This window comes from Hypanus sabinus, chromosome 4, assembly GCF_030144855.1.
Source record: "Hypanus sabinus isolate sHypSab1 chromosome 4, sHypSab1.hap1, whole genome shotgun sequence".
Lineage (NCBI taxonomy): Eukaryota > Metazoa > Chordata > Chondrichthyes > Myliobatiformes > Dasyatidae > Hypanus > Hypanus sabinus.
Window position 1 is genome coordinate 172,797,708 of NC_082709.1, and position 20,316 is coordinate 172,818,023.

Here is a 20,316-nt window from a genome sequence, read left to right on the forward strand (position 1 = left end):
CCGTCCCACCCTCACAAAAGAAGGCGTTAACTCTTCCTTAGTTTTCTTTCCATTGGCAGTCTTGAACCCTGACCAAGTGAATAATTTTTTTGTATATATTTAGTTAATAAATATCAGTAAATTATTCCGCCATTGAGGGCATCATGGTGAGCCTTATTTACAATTGACTTTTGTCACTTAAAACAGGTTCCTATCTGCTTTATCTTGCTGCTCCCTCTGTCTATTACCTCAGTCACTGCAATGCACGGTAAACATTTTTGTAATACGGTTTACACTGTAAATACATGCTGGTATTTATGTATTTGTGCGTATTTCATCCGTACTTTAATCTCTAAGTTGTTTTTGTGTGATTCTTCATTCTTCGTAATTGTTGAATGCTGTTTTCTGTTGCATGTTGTGCCAAAACACCACAGCAAATTCCTGATACATGTGAATACATGTGGTGACTAAAGGCGATCACTGATCCTTATTCCCAGTGGCTCAAGATGCTGAATTCAACTTCATTGTTCCAAGGATGATGTGAGTCAGCGCAGGTGTTGGAGAGGGGGAGCATGTTCTCAAGGGAGCGAACGAACTAGGCTGTTGGGACTTACCTTTGAACACTTAATCACCACATTGTAACGGTTACATGCCGCCTGTAGGTTGGTGTGGTGAGCAACTGTGAAACAGAATGGATTTTGAGGAGATTTGGTATGATAGCAAGGACTCTAGGAAATTTCCAGGGATGTATGGGAAAGAGCATCATAACTGGTTGCATCACCATCTGGTATGGAGGGGTCACTGCACAGGATTAGGAGAAGTTTCGGAAGATTGTAAACTCAGCCAGCTCCACCGTAGGCACTAGCCTTCCCGCCATTGAGGGTATCTATTTAGGCGATGCTTAAAGAAGGAGGCATCTATCATTAATTAATTAATTTAGTGATGCAACACGGAGTAGGGTCTCCGTTCGAGCCGCGCTGCCTCAGTGATCCCCCAACAACCCTGAATAACCCCAACCCAATCACGGGACAATTTACAATGTACAATGAACCTGCTCATTACATCTTTGGACTGTGGGAGGAACTGGGACCACCTGGGGAAAACCCACACATACTATGGGGAGGATGTACAAAGACTCTTTACAGACAGCACTGGAATTGAACTCAGAACTCCGATGCCTGAGCTGTAATAGCGTCACAATAACTGCTACACTACTGTGGTGCCCGAGATTAAAGATCCACACCGCCCGGGACCTGCCCTCTTCTCATTACTACCATCAGGGAAGAGGTACTGGAGCCTGAAGGCACACACTCTATGTTTTAGAGACGGCATCTTCCCCTCTGCCATCAGATTTCTGAATGGACAATGCACCCATGAATACTAACTCACTATTTTGCTCTCTTTTTGCACTGCTTTTTTTATTTTTAATATGTATTTCTTATTATAATTAATAGTATATTTAATTTATTGCACTACTGCTTCAAATCTCACAGCATGTTATTAATAACAAACTTAATTCTGATTTTGTTCCTAGTAAGAAAAAGGCTCTGACATACCTATCTGAACTTAGTTAAGACATCACAGAGAAATGGCACTGGAAGTCATGACAAAATGAATTACCAGTGCTTGACGATGAATGCTGTGTTGTACATATGCAACATAGAATTAGTATTACATTCTCACTGCAGTTTAGACAACAAAAGAGATTCTTTTAAAGCCTGTGTTTCAGGGAAATCTCTCAGTGGAAGTCCCAATGAATGCATTTTTGAAGATCCCAGGGCAACAATACTGATGGCTACAGAAAAATACACAAACCTGAGCACTGATTTGAACAGCTTAAGCAATGTAAAGTTCAAAGGAGGTTTCAATGGAATTTTTTAAACAGGCAGAAAAATGATTTGCAAACATTAGCCTTCAACAGAATAAAAATGTCCCTCTTATGGTGGAATGGCAAGAGGAGTTCTGTGTAGAACCGGAGAACGAGAGGAATGAAGAGCCGATACGTAGGACCAAATGTGATAGAATTGGTGCAGAATTTATAAATGATGACGAGATTTTGAATTTCATTTGAGGAACGCTGTAAATGCCTTAAGCTTCATGTACAACAAGCTGGAGGAACTCAGCAGGTTGGGCAGCATCCGTGGAAACGAGCAGTCAACGTTTCGGGCCGAGACCCTTCATCAGGACTGAAGAGGGAGGGGGCAGGGGCCCTATAAAGAAGGTGGGGGGAGGGTGGGAAGGAGAAGGCTGGTAGGTGCCAGGTGAAAAACCATCAGAAAGATCAAGGGGTGGGGGAGGGGAAGCAGGGAGGGGATAGGCAGGAGAGGTGAAGAAGGAATGTAAGGGGAAAGCACTTAAATGCCTTAAGCTGCTTTTTACAATGCTGCTTACACTGTAAGTATATGCTGGTATTTATATATTTTTGCATATTTTATAACATATCCATACTTAAAACATCTAACTATTTTAACATAATTCTTTATTCTTTATCATTGTTGAAGTTTTTTTTTATTACATACCTGTAAATGTTACATACCTAAAACCTGTAAATGTAAATGGTGAACAAAGTTCATCCCTGATCCTTGCTCCTTGAAGAAGAACAGTTAGATAATGGATGACTGAAAAATTATGTGTTGTAAAGAGCAACAGAGATTATGAGAAAGGACTTGAGTTGAGTGGTCAGCCTATCACTGCTTCTTTTGCCCGTTATGCTGCTGGTGATTAGGGAAGTAATGATGGCTCTCCATCTGTGGCGGTGTTTGCAATTTCCTTCATCGTGTCAGTAGCTTCCTCTTGGTTTACTGACAGTCATTGCAAGCCCTGGGTGGAGACTCAGGAATACCATCGCACACAGATGCAGAAGGACTCTTCATTGCTGTTTCATAACTGTTTTGTTTTACCAGTCAGGGTTGTCAGCCCTGAGCTGAACCCCCGAACCTGAGGGATTGGTGAACCACTCTTATTCTGGCCTCTACCCATTGACCTGTTTGGCATGTGTGACCCTACTAAGAGCCAAAGCCTAAACCCCTGACTCCAGCCAACATAGACCTCTGGGTCATTGAGGCACGCAAGCCTCCAAACCACGATAAGGTTGTGGTTCTCTTGGAGGCAGCCTATCTCAGTGACTGGAAAATAAATCAGTGTTTAAGAGATGTTTCATAGAATATTCTCAGTTTTGAGGCCCTCCATTGGTTGGGATTGACCATGGATGTTACATCCCAGCTGTCTATGTGATAAGCAATCCAGGGCAGTACAATATAGAAAGCAAACAGGAGGAAACCTGCAGATGCTGGAAATTCAAGCAACACACACAAAATGCTGGTGGAACGCAGCAGGCCAGGCAGCATCTACAGGGAGAAGCGCTGTCGACGTTTCGAACCGAGTCCTGATGAAGGGTCTTGGCCCAAAACGTTGACAGCGCTTCTCCCTATAGATGCTGCCTGGCCTGCTGCGTTCCACCAGCATTTTGTGTGTGTTGCTTGTAATATAGAAAGCAAACTGTTGCCCATGCAGCTCATAAATTCAAAGGAGTGGCAGAGACTGATACAGTTTGGTACCTGCGGTGTTGCACGAGTTGCCAGTCAGTGTTGAACCTTAGCATAAGATTGCCTTAAGGACTCAAGCTCTAGATTTTTCCTTGGGATTTACTCCTGAACCCTTCCCCCTGAGTGGGTATAGCTGCAAGGCAGTGGAGGTTTGAGATCAGGATTCTCCTTCTAGATGAGCTGCCAACGATAGGTAGAGGATTTGGTTCAATACTTCACCGGTAAAGCCATCCCAACCATTGAGCACATCTGCATGAAACGCTGTCACAGGAAAGCAGCATCCATCATCAGAGATCCCCACCACTCGGGTCATGCTCCCTCCTCGTTGCTGCCATCAGGAAGAAGCACAGGAGCCTCAGGACTTGCACCACCAGGTTCAAGAACAGTTATTACCCCTCAACCATCAGGCTCTTGAAAGTGGATAACTACTTGCTCCATAACTACTTGAAATGTTCTCACAACCAATGATTTCGCTTTAAGGTCTCTATCTCATTATCTTATGTTCTCATGATATATTGCTGTTTATTTATGTTTGCATTTTATGCACAGTTTGTTGTCTTCTGCACTCTGGTTGATCTTTCATTAATCCTGTTATAGTTACTATTCTATAGAGTTGTTGAGAATACCCACAAGAAAATGAATCTCAGGTTTGTATATGGTAACATATATGTAAATAAAATGTACTTTGTACTTTGTACTTTGAACCACAGCTGATGAGCCCTATCTGCCTGAAGCAAATGGTTTTGATTGAAAATGATCATACGTGCACAGCAAAGTCATCAATAATTCACAGTTCATGGTAAATCTGAAAGATCTAGGAGTACTTTAAAAAGGCAGTAAGGTCAATTATAACATAACCACCCTTGCAAAAGAGGCAAGGTCATTTGCAATGCATGTTCCACATTTAATCTGAATTTACTCCCCATTAAATACACCCTATCCATAGAATTTCAGGATGAGTGGATTACATTAGATTAGTAACCACTATCTCAGTAGTTACTATTAGAAACATTCAGAAAGCAATATATTCATTTCGTAACAAACACAATATGAAAAAGAAACACTCTTATAATTTGACCATACATCTAAAACTTTGACAAACTTCTATAGATGTGTAGTGAAGAGTATGTTGTCTGGCTCCATCACAGCCTGTATGGAAACAACAATATCCCTGAATGGAAAATCCAACAAAAAAGTAGTTGATGCAGCACAGTCCATTATGGGTAAAACCCTCCCCACCATTGAGCACATCTACATGGAGTGTTGTCACAGGAAAGCAGCATCCTTCATCAGGGACTTTCACCACCCAGGTCATGCTCTCTTCTTGCTGCTGCATCAGGAGGAAGGTATAGGAGCCTTAGGTCCCATACCACCAGGTTTAGAAACAGTAATTACCCTTCAACCATCAGGCTCTTGAACCAGAGGGAATAACTTCACTCAACTTCACTTGCCCCATCACTGAATTGTATGGACTGACTTTCAAGGATTCTTCATCTCATGTGCTTGATGTTTATTTATTTATTGTTCGTTTATTTGCAGTTTGTTGTCTCTTGCTCTCTGGTTTCCCACTCTGTTGGCTGCGGTCCTTCATCGATCCTATTAGAGTTGTTGGATTTGCTGAGTATGCCCGCAAGAAAACAAATCTCAGGGTTCTATATGTTGACATAAATGTCCTTTGATAATAAATTGACTTTGAACTTCAACCACATAGTCATAGCACCCAAGTCATGTCAGAATTAAATGTTTTCAAATGATGAAATGAAACAATAATCTATTTATTGAGATACAGCATGGAACAGGCCCTTTTGGACCTCTGAGGCACGCCACCCAGCAATCTCCCGATTTAATCCTAGCCTAATCATGACGCAATTTACAATGACAAAATAAACCTATCAAGCTGACAGGAAGGTGACAGTAACTCAAATAGTCACACAATACAACAGAGGTGTGCAGAAAAGCTGGAGGCACATGTCGAACCACGATGTAGGATGGGCTACAGCAGCCGACCACCATGGACATACACTTGGTGGCCAGTTTGTTAGGTACAGAAGGTGAGCACTGAATGTGACACCGAGCAAGTGAGCAGAACAGATCTTATTCTCCAGAACAGAGGGCATCACTGTAATGAAAAAGAAAATGTTGCAAATACATAACAGGTCAGGTAGATTCCGTGGGAGGAGAAATGTTCAACAGTTTGGGTTCAACACCCGATATCAGAACTGGGAAAGAGAGAAAACAAATTAGTTTTAGGTGTCAGAGGAAGAAAGGTAGGAGGGAGGGTCTGGGTGGGTGCCTGAGCATAGCTGTTAAGTAGCAGTTTAAGATCAGGTTCAAGTTTTCTGTCCATGAAATGTTTTGCTGACAGGAAGTATTTGAGACTTGCCCAGCAGGTCAGACTACTGGAAGTGAAAGAAAACGAAAACCTGACCAAAATGATGACAGTTCTGTTGGAGATGTGAGTTGTCTAAAGTTGGAGAATTTGATACTGAGGCCTGCAGGCTGTAGATGTCCAGATGGAAGATGAGTGCTTGTTCTCTCAGGCTTGTATTGGGCCTCATTATGACAGTTCAGCAGGCTACAAGGCAGGAAGGTCAGAATGGGATTGGGATGATGAATTAAATTGACAGGCGTCTGAAGCTCAGGGTCACAATGATGAGCTGAGTGCAGGTGCTGGGCAAAATCATCATTCAACCTGCGTTTGGTTTCTGCAATACTGAGGAAACACAATGTGAACACTGAATGCAGTACATTTGACCATAAAATATAAGGCCATTCAGCCCATTCCACCATTCAATCAGTTTTTACTGTCCTCTACAGGGTCTTGCAGCACCGTACCACACAATGATGCAGCCAGGACACTCTCAATGGTACTCCTGTAGAAAGTTGTTTGAATGGGGACGAGGAAGCTTGCATGCCTCAGTCTCCTCAGAAAGTGCAGATGCTGCTGTGCCTTCTTGACTAGAGAGGATGTGATGTGGGTTCAGTTCGATTGTCTGCTGTGTGCACACTAAGGTACTTTGTGCTCTTCATTCTCTCCATAGTGGAGACCTACCTGCACCTTCCTGAAGTCCCACAATAATCTCCAAGTGTCGTCTGACCAATGCGTTATAAAGCCACTTGCTTCTATATTCTAGTCCTCTGGAAATGAATATTAACATTGAATTTGTTTTCCTTATCACTGACTCAGCCTGCAAGTTAACCTTTCGGGAATCCTGCACAAGGACTCCCAAGCTCCTTTGCACCGCTGATTTTTGAATTTTCTCCCTGTTTAGAAAATAGTCTACACCTTTATTCTTTTCACAAAGTGCATGACCATACACCTCCTTACACTATATTCCATCTGCCACTCCTCTGCCCATTCTCCCACTCTGCCTGTCCTTCTGCGGACTCCCTGCTTCCTCAACACTACCTATCTTTATATCATCTTCAAACTTGGCCACAAATCCATCAATTCCCTCATGCAAATCATTGACATATAATGTGCAAGTAAGGGATCCCATCACCAACCCCTGTGATACACCACTAGTTGCCAGCAGCCAATCAGACAAGGCCCCCTTTATTCCTCCTCTCCACATCCATTCTATCTAGGCTTTTCAATATTTGATGGATTTCGAAGAGATTCCACCCCATTCTTCTAAATTCCAGTGACTGCAGGCCCAGAGCCATCAAACTTTCCTCATTCATTAACCCTTTCATTCCTGGGATCATTCATGTGGACCTCCAATGCCAGCACATCATTTCTTAGATAAGTGGCCCAAAACTGCTCACAATTTTCCAAGTGCTGTCTGACCAATGCCTTATAAAGCCTCGCTATTATATCCTTGCTTTTATATTCTAGTCCTCTAGAAATGAATGCCAACATTGCATATGCCTTGATTTAGAAGAAATGCTTGCTTTGCGTGGGAAGAAAGCTCTTTCCCATCTAGAATTTTTCCTGTGGTAACAAACCCACAGTTGGCTGCTGGCATTTGGATTTGTTGCTGTGGAAAATCTCTGGGACGCGGAGGGCTGTACAGCTGAACGAGGAGAGGCAGAGACAGCCGTTCCAACTCACTGAAGAGAAGGTGACGAGGAACACATTGAGAAGTCGCTGCCAGTCCACAGTTAGATTCACACCCACCCATGCCAGTCAAGCCTCAGTCCTCAGCCACACAACTCAGCACTGGGTGGCAACGCTGCTTGCCCCAGCTTGCCCAGCGTCAGCCCTCAAGGGCAGCCTCCCCTCACCAAGCCATGGTGCGAGTCATTGGTGGGGAAACTCCAGCAATGATCTGGTTTCACGCCTGGTGCAGCAGCATGCAGGGTGTGGAGGATAGAAGTTCAAAGCACGTTCCCAACACAGCAGCTCATCGCCCAGGCAAGGGAGGGTCGTGTTGCTGTTGTTCTTTTGTTGCTTGCTTATTCTGTTCTGAACATTGTGGGCATGCTACCTTGGCACCAGAATGTGTGGTGACTCTTGTGGGCTACCCCCTTGTTAAAGCAAACAACACAGGATGCTTCAAAGTACATGTGATAAATAAATCTGAATCTGAAGCAATGCATTTCTTAAAGTGAAGTTAGGTATGTACCTAAACATTTGGAATGGAGAACCAAGTGCACTGTAACAAAGCAGTGGTCTTCAGGGGCAGAGCTGAGCAGGGACCAGTACACTGTTATTGGATTGTTTTCCTGGTGAGTTTAAATTTCCTAGTTGTCATGGTGGCTTTTGGACTCTTAACTCTGGCTCATTAGACCATATCTGTGAATTATATTTTACTAACTTATGGTAGTTTTTTAGTTTATGTGCTGTGTGATATGTTGTCTGGGTGTAATCAGTTGACAATAAACTTGAATGTGAACTTGATAGCTCTTTTAAAGAACTGCACAAGTATAATGACTCAAAAGTTCTTCGTTTCACAAACACAAGAGATTCTGCAGATACTGGGAATCTTGAGCAACACACAAAAAGGTGGCGGGTCAGTGAGTATCAATGGGGACCGATAAACAGTCGCCGTTTCGAACCGAGGTCCTGATGAAAGTTCTCTGTCCTAAACATCAAAAGTTTATTCCCATCCATAGATGACGTCTGACCTGCTGCGTTCCTCCAACATCTTCTCTGTTGAATTAGTTCTGAAATAACTGAAAGCCGTTTTTATGGGATAAAATTGCATGTGACAGTATACTGCCATGCCACCAATTTTCTCTGCTCCATGCTCAATATCAGCACTTCTGTTAACAGATAACTCACTGATGCATCTTACTGTAACTGATTTGACACACAAGCATCAGAATCAGAATCTGAATCAGGTTTAACGAAACCAGCATACGTTGTGAAACTTCACATGAGGAAATATGCAGATACTAGAAATTCAAGCCGAAATGTCGACTGTACTCCCTATAGATGCTGCCTGGCCTGCTGCGTTCCACCAGCATTTTGTGTGTGTTGTATGTTCTGAAACTTGTTAATTTTGCAGCAGCACAATGCAATATATGATAAATTTTAGAAAAAAAAAGCTGAATTACAATAAGTATATATGTATATAATAGTTCAATTATGTGTGCAAAAACAGAAATAAAAAAGTGAGGTAGTGTTCATGGTTTCAATGTCCATTTAGACATTGGACGGCAGAGGGGAAGAAGCTGTACCTGAATCACTGAGTGTGTGCCTTCAGGCTTCTGTACCTTCTTCCTGAGGGTAACAATGAAAAGAGGGCATGCCAATGGTTGAACCAAGCAAGAGATCACACTGAAATATACACCACTCATATGCAGTACGTAACACACACATACAAAGCGCAGTCCCTGCATGAGCAGCATTTGCACAACTCAGCCATGCCAATGGTTGAACCAAGCAGGAGATCACACTGAAATATACACCACTCATATGCAGTACGTAACACACACATACAAAGCGCAGTCCCTGCATGAGCAGCATTTGCACAACTCAGCCATGCCAATGGTTGAACCAAGCAGGAGATCACACTGAAATATACACCACTCATATGCAGTACGTAACACACACATACAAAGCGCAGTCCCTGCATGAGCAGCATTTGCGCAACTCAGCCGCTGCGCGCGTCAGCGGGGCGGAGGCAGCCCGGCGCATGCGCGCTGAGCCAGGACGCCGCCGCCGCCATGTTGATGTAGGTGAGGGGCCGGGTGGCGTGTGTTGCGGCGGCGATGTGCACCGTTTAGCGTTCAGAGCGGCGGGGCTGCGCCGTACTTGTATCGGTGTGTTTGTTGGTAGGATAAAAGTTGTCTTGCGTTTAGCCCCGGGGATGGGAGGCCGGAGCTGGCATTCAGGTTCATTTGCGTATAACCAAACAAGGAGAAAATCTGCAGCTGAAAATCAAAGTAACGCACACTCGGAATGCTAGAGGAACTCAGCAGACCAGGTAGCATCCATGGGAAAGGGTGAACAGTCGGCGGTTCGGGCCGGGACCCTTCACCAGGGTCCTGAAGGACGGTCTCGACCCGAAACGTCGACTGGTGACTTTTCCATGAATGCTGCCTGGCCTGCTGAGTTCCTCCAGTGTTGTGTGTAAATATCCGCAGATGCGGGAATTGGTTTGTAATCTGTCAACATACAGTCATTTAAAACAAGCTTCTTTGCCAGGGTGTGAATTTTAGACAATAAATTGGAGGAAAAGGCGAAAACAGTAATAGAAAATGTTGGAAGTTGTCAACGGCTCAGGCAGCATCTGTGTTATACAAAGGTGGCCCTCAAAGGTGCTGACTGACCTGTGAAGTTCTTGGAATATTTTTGAACAATTTATGGGTAGATGTGAAACTTGATTGGATATTGGAAATTTATTGATACCTAGCTGTTATCCCAGTAACACTTTAGCCAATGTTTTCATTTACTCATCTGTGGGGGCGGGGAACGTGCATCATTTTAATGAATGAATTCTCTCCTGTGTTTCAATATTTAATCAGAAGTAAGAAGTAGATTCCATAATACCTCTTCATTCCTACAACTTTAGGTTTGAATTAAATATCTATGCAAGTTGTTAAAATAACTATAATGGGACATGGAGTTAAACTAGTTGCTCGAAGAAGTTGAAGAAAAAAATTTCACCTAGAATGTGGAACTTTGCTTAAAAATACAGCAGAGGTAGAATCCTAGTTTCATTTAAATAAGCAGATGTGACTTGCAGAATTATGGACTCACAAATGGGAAATAGTATTAACATGGAGCTTAGAAAAATAGAGGGCTATGGGTAACCTTAGATAATTTCTAAGAACATGTTCAGCACAACATTGTGGGCTGAAGGGCCTGTATTGTGCTGTAGGTTTCCTATGTTTCTATAAACATCTCTTGGCGGGATGTACAAGGCACACTGACCTTTCCCTATGCAATTGATTCTATTGATATTTTATTTGACTAAATTATGCAATTAGTCAATATATCATGGGCTGTAATTTGCCCTTCTGAAGTTCAGCCAAGTGCTGGTCCAGGATCTCCAAAGGACATTTGAGTACCATTGGTAAATGTTAATCTGTCTGTTTTAGAAATGTATGATGGTGGTAACTTCTCCGTCACCATTACCTGAAAGAGCCATTTATGGATTTGTGCTGTTTCTTGCCTCAAAGTTCGCATTCAGTAAGTACTTTTGTAGGATTTATTAAAAATAAATGAATTCATTTGAGGTATTTCACCAATTATAAGAAGCAGTTATGTTTCAACTTGATTATTTTTTACGGCTCCTTCCGTTATTAAGGCAAATGGAATGTTGGCCTTCATTGCTAGAGGGATTGAATTCAAGAGCAGGGAGGTCATGCTGCAACTATACGGGGTACTGGTGAGGCCACATCTGGTCTCCATGCCTGAGGAAGGATATACTGGCTTTGGAGACAGTGCAGAGGAGGTTCACCAGGTTGATTCCAGGGATGAAGGGGTTAACCTATGAGGAGAGATTGAGTCGTCTGGGACTATACTCTCTGGAGTTCAGAAGAATGAGAGGGGATCTTATAGAAACATACAACATTTTTAAAGGGATAGATAAGATAGTAGGAAAGTTGTTTCCATTGGTAGGTGAGACTAGAACTAGGGGACATTGCCTCAAGATTCAGGAGAGAAGATTTAGAATGGAGATGAGAAACTGTTTTTCCCAGAGTGTGGTGAATCTGTTGAATTCTCTGTCTAGGGAAACAGTTGAGGCTTCTTCACTAAGTATATTTAAGATACAGTTAGATAGGTTTTTACATAGTAGTGGAATTGAGGGTTATCGGGAAAAGGCAGGTAGATGGAACTGAGTTTACAGACAGAACAGCCATGGTCTTATTGAATGGTGGGGCAGGCTAAATGGGCTGGACAGCCTACTCCTGCTCCTATGTCTTATGTTCTTACGAGGGGTGATTGGTAAGTTTGCAGCCTAAGGTAGAAGGAGTCAATTTTAGAAAATGTAGCACATTTATTTTTCAACATAGTCCCCTCCTACATTTACACAATTAGTCCAGTGGTCATGGAGCATATGGATCTTGGACCTCCAGAAAGTGTCCACAGCAGGGGTGATTGATGTTCGTGGCCTAAGGTAGGAGATGAGTTATTAACTTCAAACTTTCTGCATAATCACTGAAAGAGTTGACTTGCATGTGCACTTAATGAGAGCTGTATAACTCATCTCCTTCTACCTTAGGCCATGAACTTATCAATTACCCATGCGCTAGGTTTTCTAAAATAGACTCCTTCTACCTTAGACCACGAACTTATCGATCACCCCTTGTACGTTCCTACCTCAGTACCTGTCCTGTTTTCAAAGGTACATTTAATGTCAGAGAAATGTATACAATATACATCCTGAAATGCTTTTTCTTCGCAACCATCCACAAAAATAGTTCCCCAAAGAATGAATGACAGTTAAATGTTAGAACCCCAGAGCACCCCAGCTCCCCCTCCCACGTGTAAGCAACAGCAACGCAACAATCCACCCCCACCAGCAAAAAAAAAGCATCAGTGCCCACCCACCGAGCACTCAAGTGTGCAGCAAAGCATCAATAAAGACACAGACTAGCAGTACCCCAAAGACTACTCATTCACCCAGTGTTTGACATACCACAGGCTTGCTCTCTCTCCCTGATAAGGGAAAAAAGAAGTGTCTCCATTTCACAGCTAAATGGGAGACATAACAAACAGCTCGCTAATTTATGATGTTAAAAGTCTGTTGCATCACTTTTTCTGAGCTCTGTGCCCAAAGAACTCGGGTTTCTGGGCACACAGCCGGAGATCTTCCATCTCCAACGACACACCAATTTCCTGCAGAGGCACCGATCTCGAGTCCGCCTGCCTCCAGAGCCATGAAACCCCGAAACTCCAAAGGCGAGCTAATCTTCTAGGCAGTGTCCTTGGTATATCGAATAACAGCCAGTTGTAAGACCCTGAGGGCAAGTTCCATTCCCGCAAAGATCTGAAGTCAGCGTGTAACTCCAGGTCAGGGTCTTCAAAAGAACCCTGAAAGGGAAAAATAGAGATATAAAGATAGAAATAGAGCTGTTTCCAAAGATGCAAGCAAAGGAATTGACATTAGGTGTCCTTGTCTCTCCTTAGCTCCTCCTCGTGGATCAATATTGTAAAAGTTTAACTTGAACAGACAAATCCTGAGAAGAGAATTTTTAATTGATCAGAATATTTGACAATGGATGTTTAATCCTACCTGAGCAAAAGGATTAGTTGAATAAAATGTGGAGTAGCAGATCGATTTGGCTTTTGTTGCTCATAGTTGTGATGTTTACAGTCTTCAACCATGGTGCCCAAAGCATTGAAGGTGAATAGTGGATTGCAATTTAGTATGGACTTGAATTTTCATATAGGTCCAGTTGGGTTAATATGACAATTACTCTTCCTCATTTGAAGGAAACCATCAAAACAGTAATTATCTGACACTTTTTTATAAAGTGATTGAGTTCATAGATTACTGGTTCAGTAGCGTAAATTGATTCACTTTACCTTTTACAGTTTTATAAAGGAATATCCAATTCCAGTTCAGTGATATCGGGTCAGGAGTAAGCTGACTAGCCTTTCATTGAGGTTATTGCCAATGTGTGTCTTGCCTACTTCCACCCTTTGTCCCAGTTTAGTTCATATCTTTGGTTTACAAAAATCAAGCAGTTGATCTAACATCACTTTCTGTTAGTGGAAAAATATCCCAAGCTTCTACCACCCTCTGCAAATGAACGAATTTCTAATTTCTGCAAGTTCAGAAATTATTTTTAGAATGTGATGTTTAGTCCTCTTCTCTCAGCCCAACTTGGTTCCATCTTTCTACTCTTTCTGTTCTCATTACCTCACAATCTTCTAGGTTACGGCCTTTCAGTCAGTATACTACTACATAATCCCTAGTTTATGTAATTATTACTCTTGGTTCCTAATCAACATCTGTAGAAAGCAAAACAATTAATGTTTTCAATTATTAAATATTTTCTTCTCTCCACATTAAACCACCTTACTGGGTTTTCCTGGCACTTTCTGTTTAATTTTGTTTGTTGACATCCTTGGAGTTTTATGTAGGGTTAAATCTTTAGCATCTACATATATCCTTCCTAAGGTATAGTGCCCACGATAGGTTGCCATACTTGAGATATGTTCTAACAGGAACTATTTTTAAATTAGTTTGCACTCCATTCCATAGGCCATTGTTTCACTTTTGATTACTTTCTACATTCCTTTATTCCATTGTACATGGAGACCCAGTTTTTTTAAAGTTCTCTACTTTTTAATGTCTTACCATTTAGAAAATGATTGCCTCCTCTTGGGTACAAGCCCAGTCCTCTCATTCCTAATGTTTCATCCATTCATCAAGTAAGCAGAGTGTGATGCTGCTGGTGAGATTTCAGAGGAGATCTATGAGAATGGTTGAGGAATAATTGTATTGGCTTTTTGTTTGAAGCATAGAAGAAGCTGAAGATTGTGTGAGGAGAATTTGAAATACAAAAAATTTAGGAATGATTTAGAGTAAATGAGGGAAGTATTTCCAAATTATAAAGTGATCAACTACTGGAAAACATAGATCTAATAGGCAGAAGGGTTGAGGTATATTCAGGAAAGATGTTCTCGCACAGATTAGTAGGATTTTTGAACATGTTGTTTGAAAGGGTAGTTGAGGTAGAAAAGATAATCACATTTAATAAGGGTACCAATGAACAACTGGTGTCATGACTTGCAAAGCTGTGGCCAAAGCTGGTAAATGGAATTTATTTAAATAGCTGTCTTTCAGCTGGCATATTGATGAAGTGGCCGATATACTATGATTCTATTAATGTTAATTGAAATTGAATCATGATTATTTTTGTTGCATTTAGAGTTATTGTTCGATTTGGGCTGCATTTGTATTATAAGTGTTGCATTAAAAGTGTTTGCATTAATGCTTCAGCATGGCACTAACGAACACAGAATGGAAAGAAAATCATAGATAATATTTCAGCCTGCATTTACTCCCCCCCCCCCCCCCCCCCCGCAAAATGAAAATAAGCATATGTGAAACATCTGCATCTTGGATCAAAACCGCAGTTGCTTATGATCACATTATGGTGCTAAACTAAATCTGGATCACATAATTTTCTTATTAACTTTGCTAATTTTGTGATGGTAGTAATTCTTGGAAAATGATAAACTATTTTAAAAATTTAAATGAATATTCAGCTCATTTAACAGGGCAGAATTAAATTTGCTTAAGATATTAGATTAGGGTGGTTGCTGAAACAGGCTTTTGAGGTGATTCATTTTTTTTTAACAGTGTTTTATTATACTCACTTAACAGTTCTGTATTTAGTATGGGCCTACGTTCCAGAATCGTGGTTGCACTCCGTGGGTCTCACCTATTGGCCACAGAAGTAAGTGTCATTGAATTTATATTAATAATCTGGGCTCAACAGAATATGCATGCATACAATTTATGGTATAATTCTGATTGAGTATTGAAACTGGAATGGTGTCAGTTTTGATAAGAGTTTGCCAGTTTCAAACATTTTTTGAAGTGCCTTATTTACTGATTTGTTAGATGAGGTCAAAATAATCCTCTTTAATTTACTATATCATTGTGCTGCAAATTTAGCAGAAAATTTGCAAATTTTGAAGGGTGTCATTGCTTAATCCCTTTTAAGCATTTGTGGGAATTTGGGCACAGATGATTATCACCAACACATGTGAAATTTGTTGTTATGCGTCAGCAATACATTGCAATGCATATTAATGAAAACTGTAAATTACAATAAGAAGTATGTGTTTAAAAAGTTAAATAAAATTAGTGCAAAAAGAGAAAAAGTAGTGAAGCAGTGTTCATGTGTTCAATGTCCATTCAGAAATCTGAATGCAGAGGGGAAGAAGCTATTCCTGAATCAAGTGTGTGTGGGTGTGTTGAGTGTATGCCTTCAGGCACACTGAACACACATATTTATGTACAGTTGACAAGTATCAGTCTGAAGTGTCTGTGATATCTTGAGGTGAAGAGTAACTTTGAATAAATGTAGATTAGTTCTTCTTGAATAGTTACTTTTTCACTAACCTAAGTAGAGGAACGATGATGTATCTATAGCTTTGTAATGTTTCTGTTTTTCATTACATTATTGAAGAACTTTACCCCGGTATGTAGAAATGTGAATAAGCCAGTGATGTGTAAGGAGTTAAGTAAAATTTTTATATTCATATGCAAAACCCCAACATCAAAATTTTATTTAACAAAAGGTTCTGCAGTTTTTTGTTGGATTGTAAACACAATGTGAATTTAGTTACAATTTAACAGGATATTAATATTTTCCTTAGGTACTGGGCAGTGGCTTTGCCTATCTATCTTCTTGTTGTCATAGTCATTGCTTATATTTTACTCTGTGGAGTTAACATGATGAGCACACCTCCACTTGACTCTGTAGATACCGTCACAGGTGAGTTTGAATGTTAAACCCAGCAAAGGGGTAGGGTGATAATTGTGGAATTATGTGACCACTAAACAACTTAGTTGCTTTCTTACATTTGGAGTAATTTAATGTATTTTAAATTAAACAATAGAGATTTACTGCAACAGAATTGTATGGAATGTCAATTTGATTTTCTGGCAAAATAGTCTGTGTTGTCTTAGGAATGAAGAGTAGTCATCAGATTTATAAACATAGCCTTTGGTTCCAGTTACGATGATTTTATGAAAAGTAGAGGGGTGTAAAGTAAAGCTCAAAGTGCAGTTTTGTTCAATGAGAACTTCCTCTCATATTTTTGTAAGCCCTAGTTTCATACTGTGAATATAAAAATATTGAAGGAAATCTTTTTAAATTTATGGTTTAATGTAGGAGAGATGACTTCATACAATTTAAAATTCAGATTTAGTGATAGGCTAATGATTTGGGTTACTAATCTATGAGATCTGGCTATTGTTCTAGTGACAGTGATCAAATCTCACTACAGCAGTTGGAGATTTTACATTCATTTAATTAACAAAATAAATATGGATTTAAAGAAAGTTAATATTCAATAATAGGGACCATGAAAATACCAGATTCTTGGAAAGTGTAATCAGATTCACCGATGTCCTTTTTAGAAGGAATTCTTTGGCCCAGTTTCTGGATACTTATCTGCAGTTTTTAAGCCTGTAGCATTAGAGTTGGCGTAACTTTCTTGCAGTCAGCTAGACTGAATCCTCAGTTGTTCAGTGAGGCAATTCATCAAAATTTTGCAGGCAATTTGGGATTGCCTTTGAACACAAGCCTATTCAGTGATGCCCAAGAATAATACTGTGAATTATTAATCTCTCTAGGTTAGGAATATTAAATATTGTGTGCGTGAGTTTATTGATATTGCAGTGCATACATACAGATGAAAGATAATTTGTGCATTGTTTAATATTTATTCTGACAATTTTTATAGTAATGTGGCTCTTCATAAACACTAAACATCTGTTATAAGAAAGCATTTTTCTTTTCAGATAGTTATGCAAACAATCAACAGAGCAAACCATACGTTAAAGGAGCAATCCCTGGCCTAAAAGATGTTTCCATCAGTGAAGTGAATCGAATTTTCTTTCTTTCTACACCCCATGAGGCAGCTGGTGATAAGTCGGTTACATGGCGGTCATGTGCTGCAAGGAATATGGATGCTTCTGCTGAGAAAGCCAGTGAAACTTCAGACCTCTAAGATGAAGTGATAATACTGTCATCAACAGGCATTTATTCTGTAACTCTGTGAATTTAAAAAACACCACATTTTTAGAAAATAGTTACATTTTAACTTCTGCTAATGGGTCAGTAGATACATGTGCTATACTGTATGACAGTGTGTTTTAAAAGCCATGTCATTCTCAGACTGTGGTTTGTACCTAAGTCAAAACTAGACTGTGTTTATAAGACCATCATTTGGGTTAGAGAATGATTGACTGGGCTTATCTGTTTAATTGCTATCAGTGACTTGCCAGAAGTTGAACATACCTTGTTTGAGGTAATTAGGCAGGTCAGATTTGTGTTTGATATGGAATTTGCTATAGCGCAGAAAGTGAGAGAAGTTTGGTGAGGTGGAGGTGTTACTGTGCCAAATGTGTGTGAGTTCTTGTAGAATTAAGAGATAAACCATGAAAGTTACCTGCATTCCAAACTGTCTTTTTGTTCAACTTTGCAATCCTAATGATTCTACTCACTGTAATGCATGCAAAATGTTGTAAGAACTCAGCAGGTCAGGCAGCATCTTTGGAAATGAATGAACAGTCAACACTTCAGGCCAAGGCTCTTCTTTAGGACTGGAAAGGAAGCAGGGGCGGGGGGGGGGGGGGGGCGGGGAATGCCAGAATAAAAAGGCAGGGGGGAGGGGATGGAAGCTAGCTAAAAGGTGATAAAACCATAAGATCATAAGACACAGGAGCAGAATTAGGCCATTCAGCCCAGTTAATCTGCTCCACCATTCCATCATGGCTGATTCCAGATCCTACTTAACCCCATACACCTGCCTTCTTGCTATATCCTTTGATGTCCTGACCGATCAGGAAACAATCACTTCCCCTTTAAGTATACCCATGAACTCAGCCTGCACTGCAGTCTGTGGCAGAGCATTCCACAGATTTACTACTCTCTGACTAAAAATATTTCCTTCTTACCTCTGTTCTGAAGGGTCGCCCCTCAAATTTGAGTTTGTGCCTGCTAGTTCTGGATAGCCCCACTAAAGGAAGCATCCTCTCCACATCCACCTTATCTTGTCCTTTCAACATTCGGTAGGTTTCAATGAGATTCCCCCTCATTCTTCGAAATTCTAGTGAGTACAGGCCCAGAGCTGCCAAACGCTCCTCATATGTTAAGCCCTGCATCCCTGGAATCATCCTCATGATCCTCCTATGGACTCTCCAATGGCAACACATCCTTTCTGAGATTTGGAGCTAAAGCTGTTGACAGTGTTCTTAAGTGCAGTCTGACTAGTGTCTTATAAATACTCAGCATTTTCTCACTTTTATATTCTATGCCCCTTGAAATAAATGCCAACATTGCATTTGCCTTCTTTATTACACACTCAACCTGTAAACTAACCTTCTGAGAGTCTGGCACGAGGACTCCCAAGTCCCTCTGCACCTCTGATGTTTGAACCTTCTCCCCATTTAGATAATAGTTCGCACTGTTGTTCCTTTTACCAAAATGGATTATCATTCATTTCATTCCATCTGCCACTTTTTTTTGCCCATTCTTCCAATTTGTACAAGTCCTGCTGCAATTGCATTGCTTTCTCAGTACTACCGACCTTCCACCTACCTGTGTATCATCCACAAACTCTGTCACAAAGCCATCAATTCCATTAGTGAAATCATTAACAGGCAATGTGAAAAGTAGCAGTCCCAGCTCTGACCCCTGAGGAACACCACTAGTCACTGGCAGCCAACTAGAAAAGGCCCATTTTATTCCCACTGGCTGCCTCCTGCCTGTGGGTCATTCCACTATCCATACCAGTACCTTTCCTAGATTGCCATAGGATTTTATCTTGTTAAGCAGCCTCATGTTTGGCACCTTGTCAAACACCTTTGGAAAATCCAAGTAAATGACATAAACTATCTCTCCTTTGTCCTCCCTGCGTGTTGCTTCCTCGAAGAACTCTAATAGATTTGTCAGGCAAGATTTTCCTTTAAAGAAACCATCCTGACTTTGACTTATCATAAGTCTCCAAGTACCCTGAAACCTCATCCTTAATAATAGATTCTAACACTTTCTAACCACTGAGGTAAGGCTAACTGGCCTATAATTTCCTTTCTTATACCTTTCTCCCTTCTTAAAGAATGGAGTGATATTTGCAATCTTCTAGTCCTTCGGGACCATGCCGGAATCAAGTGATCCTTGACCAATGGATGTGTTATCTCTTCAGCAACCTCTCTCAGGCCTCTGGGATGTAGTGATAGGTGAAACCAGATGGGTGGGAAAGGTAAAGGCTGGAGAGGAAGGAATCTGATTGGAGAGGAGAGTGGACTACAGGAAAAAGGGAAGGAGGAGGAGGAAATCAAAGGGGGAGATGATAGGCAGGTGAGAAGAGGTAAGAGGCCAGAGTGGTGAACAGAAGAGGGAAGGTAGAGGGAATTTCTGTTTTACCGGGTGGAGAGATCAATCTACATGCCATCAGGTTGGAGGCAATCCAGACTCATTAGTGCATTGGCTTGAAGGTCTAATTGGAGATGAGAAAGAGGAATCCTGGCCTCCTTTGATTTGTCTACTCATCCAGATGGGGAAGGTGAGCAAAGACGGTTGGTCACTTCCATCAACCAAGTACTGTACACCTGCCAAGTTCAGTTTTATGTCTGTAACTACAGTATGCCTGAACTTAAGGTAACTTGAATTGAAAGCAATCCTGAACTGCTAATAAGCATAGATT

At 41.1% G+C, this 20,316-nt stretch overlaps 1 protein-coding gene across 4 annotated transcripts; it reads left to right on the forward strand.

Annotated features, from left to right (window-relative positions):
• The first annotated feature begins 9,602 nt into the window (after positions 1-9,602).
• On the forward strand, positions 9,603-18,229 carry pigp (phosphatidylinositol glycan anchor biosynthesis, class P). 4 transcript variants are annotated; one of them, XM_059968840.1, is made up of 5 exons: positions 9,603-9,646; positions 11,016-11,106; positions 15,260-15,332; positions 16,261-16,379; positions 17,411-18,229. In XM_059968840.1, exons 1-5 carry the CDS (start codon positions 9,608-9,610, stop codon positions 17,617-17,619), a joined length of 531 nt encoding a protein of 176 aa, XP_059824823.1. In that variant the 5' UTR covers positions 9,603-9,607; the 3' UTR covers positions 17,620-18,229. The 4 variants fall into 4 exon arrangements, with proteins under 4 accessions (XP_059824823.1, XP_059824824.1, XP_059824826.1 ...); XM_059968841.1 differs by having other exon boundaries at positions 9,621-9,734; XM_059968843.1 differs by having other exon boundaries at positions 9,621-9,650.
• Positions 18,230-20,316: the final 2,087 nt, after the last annotated feature.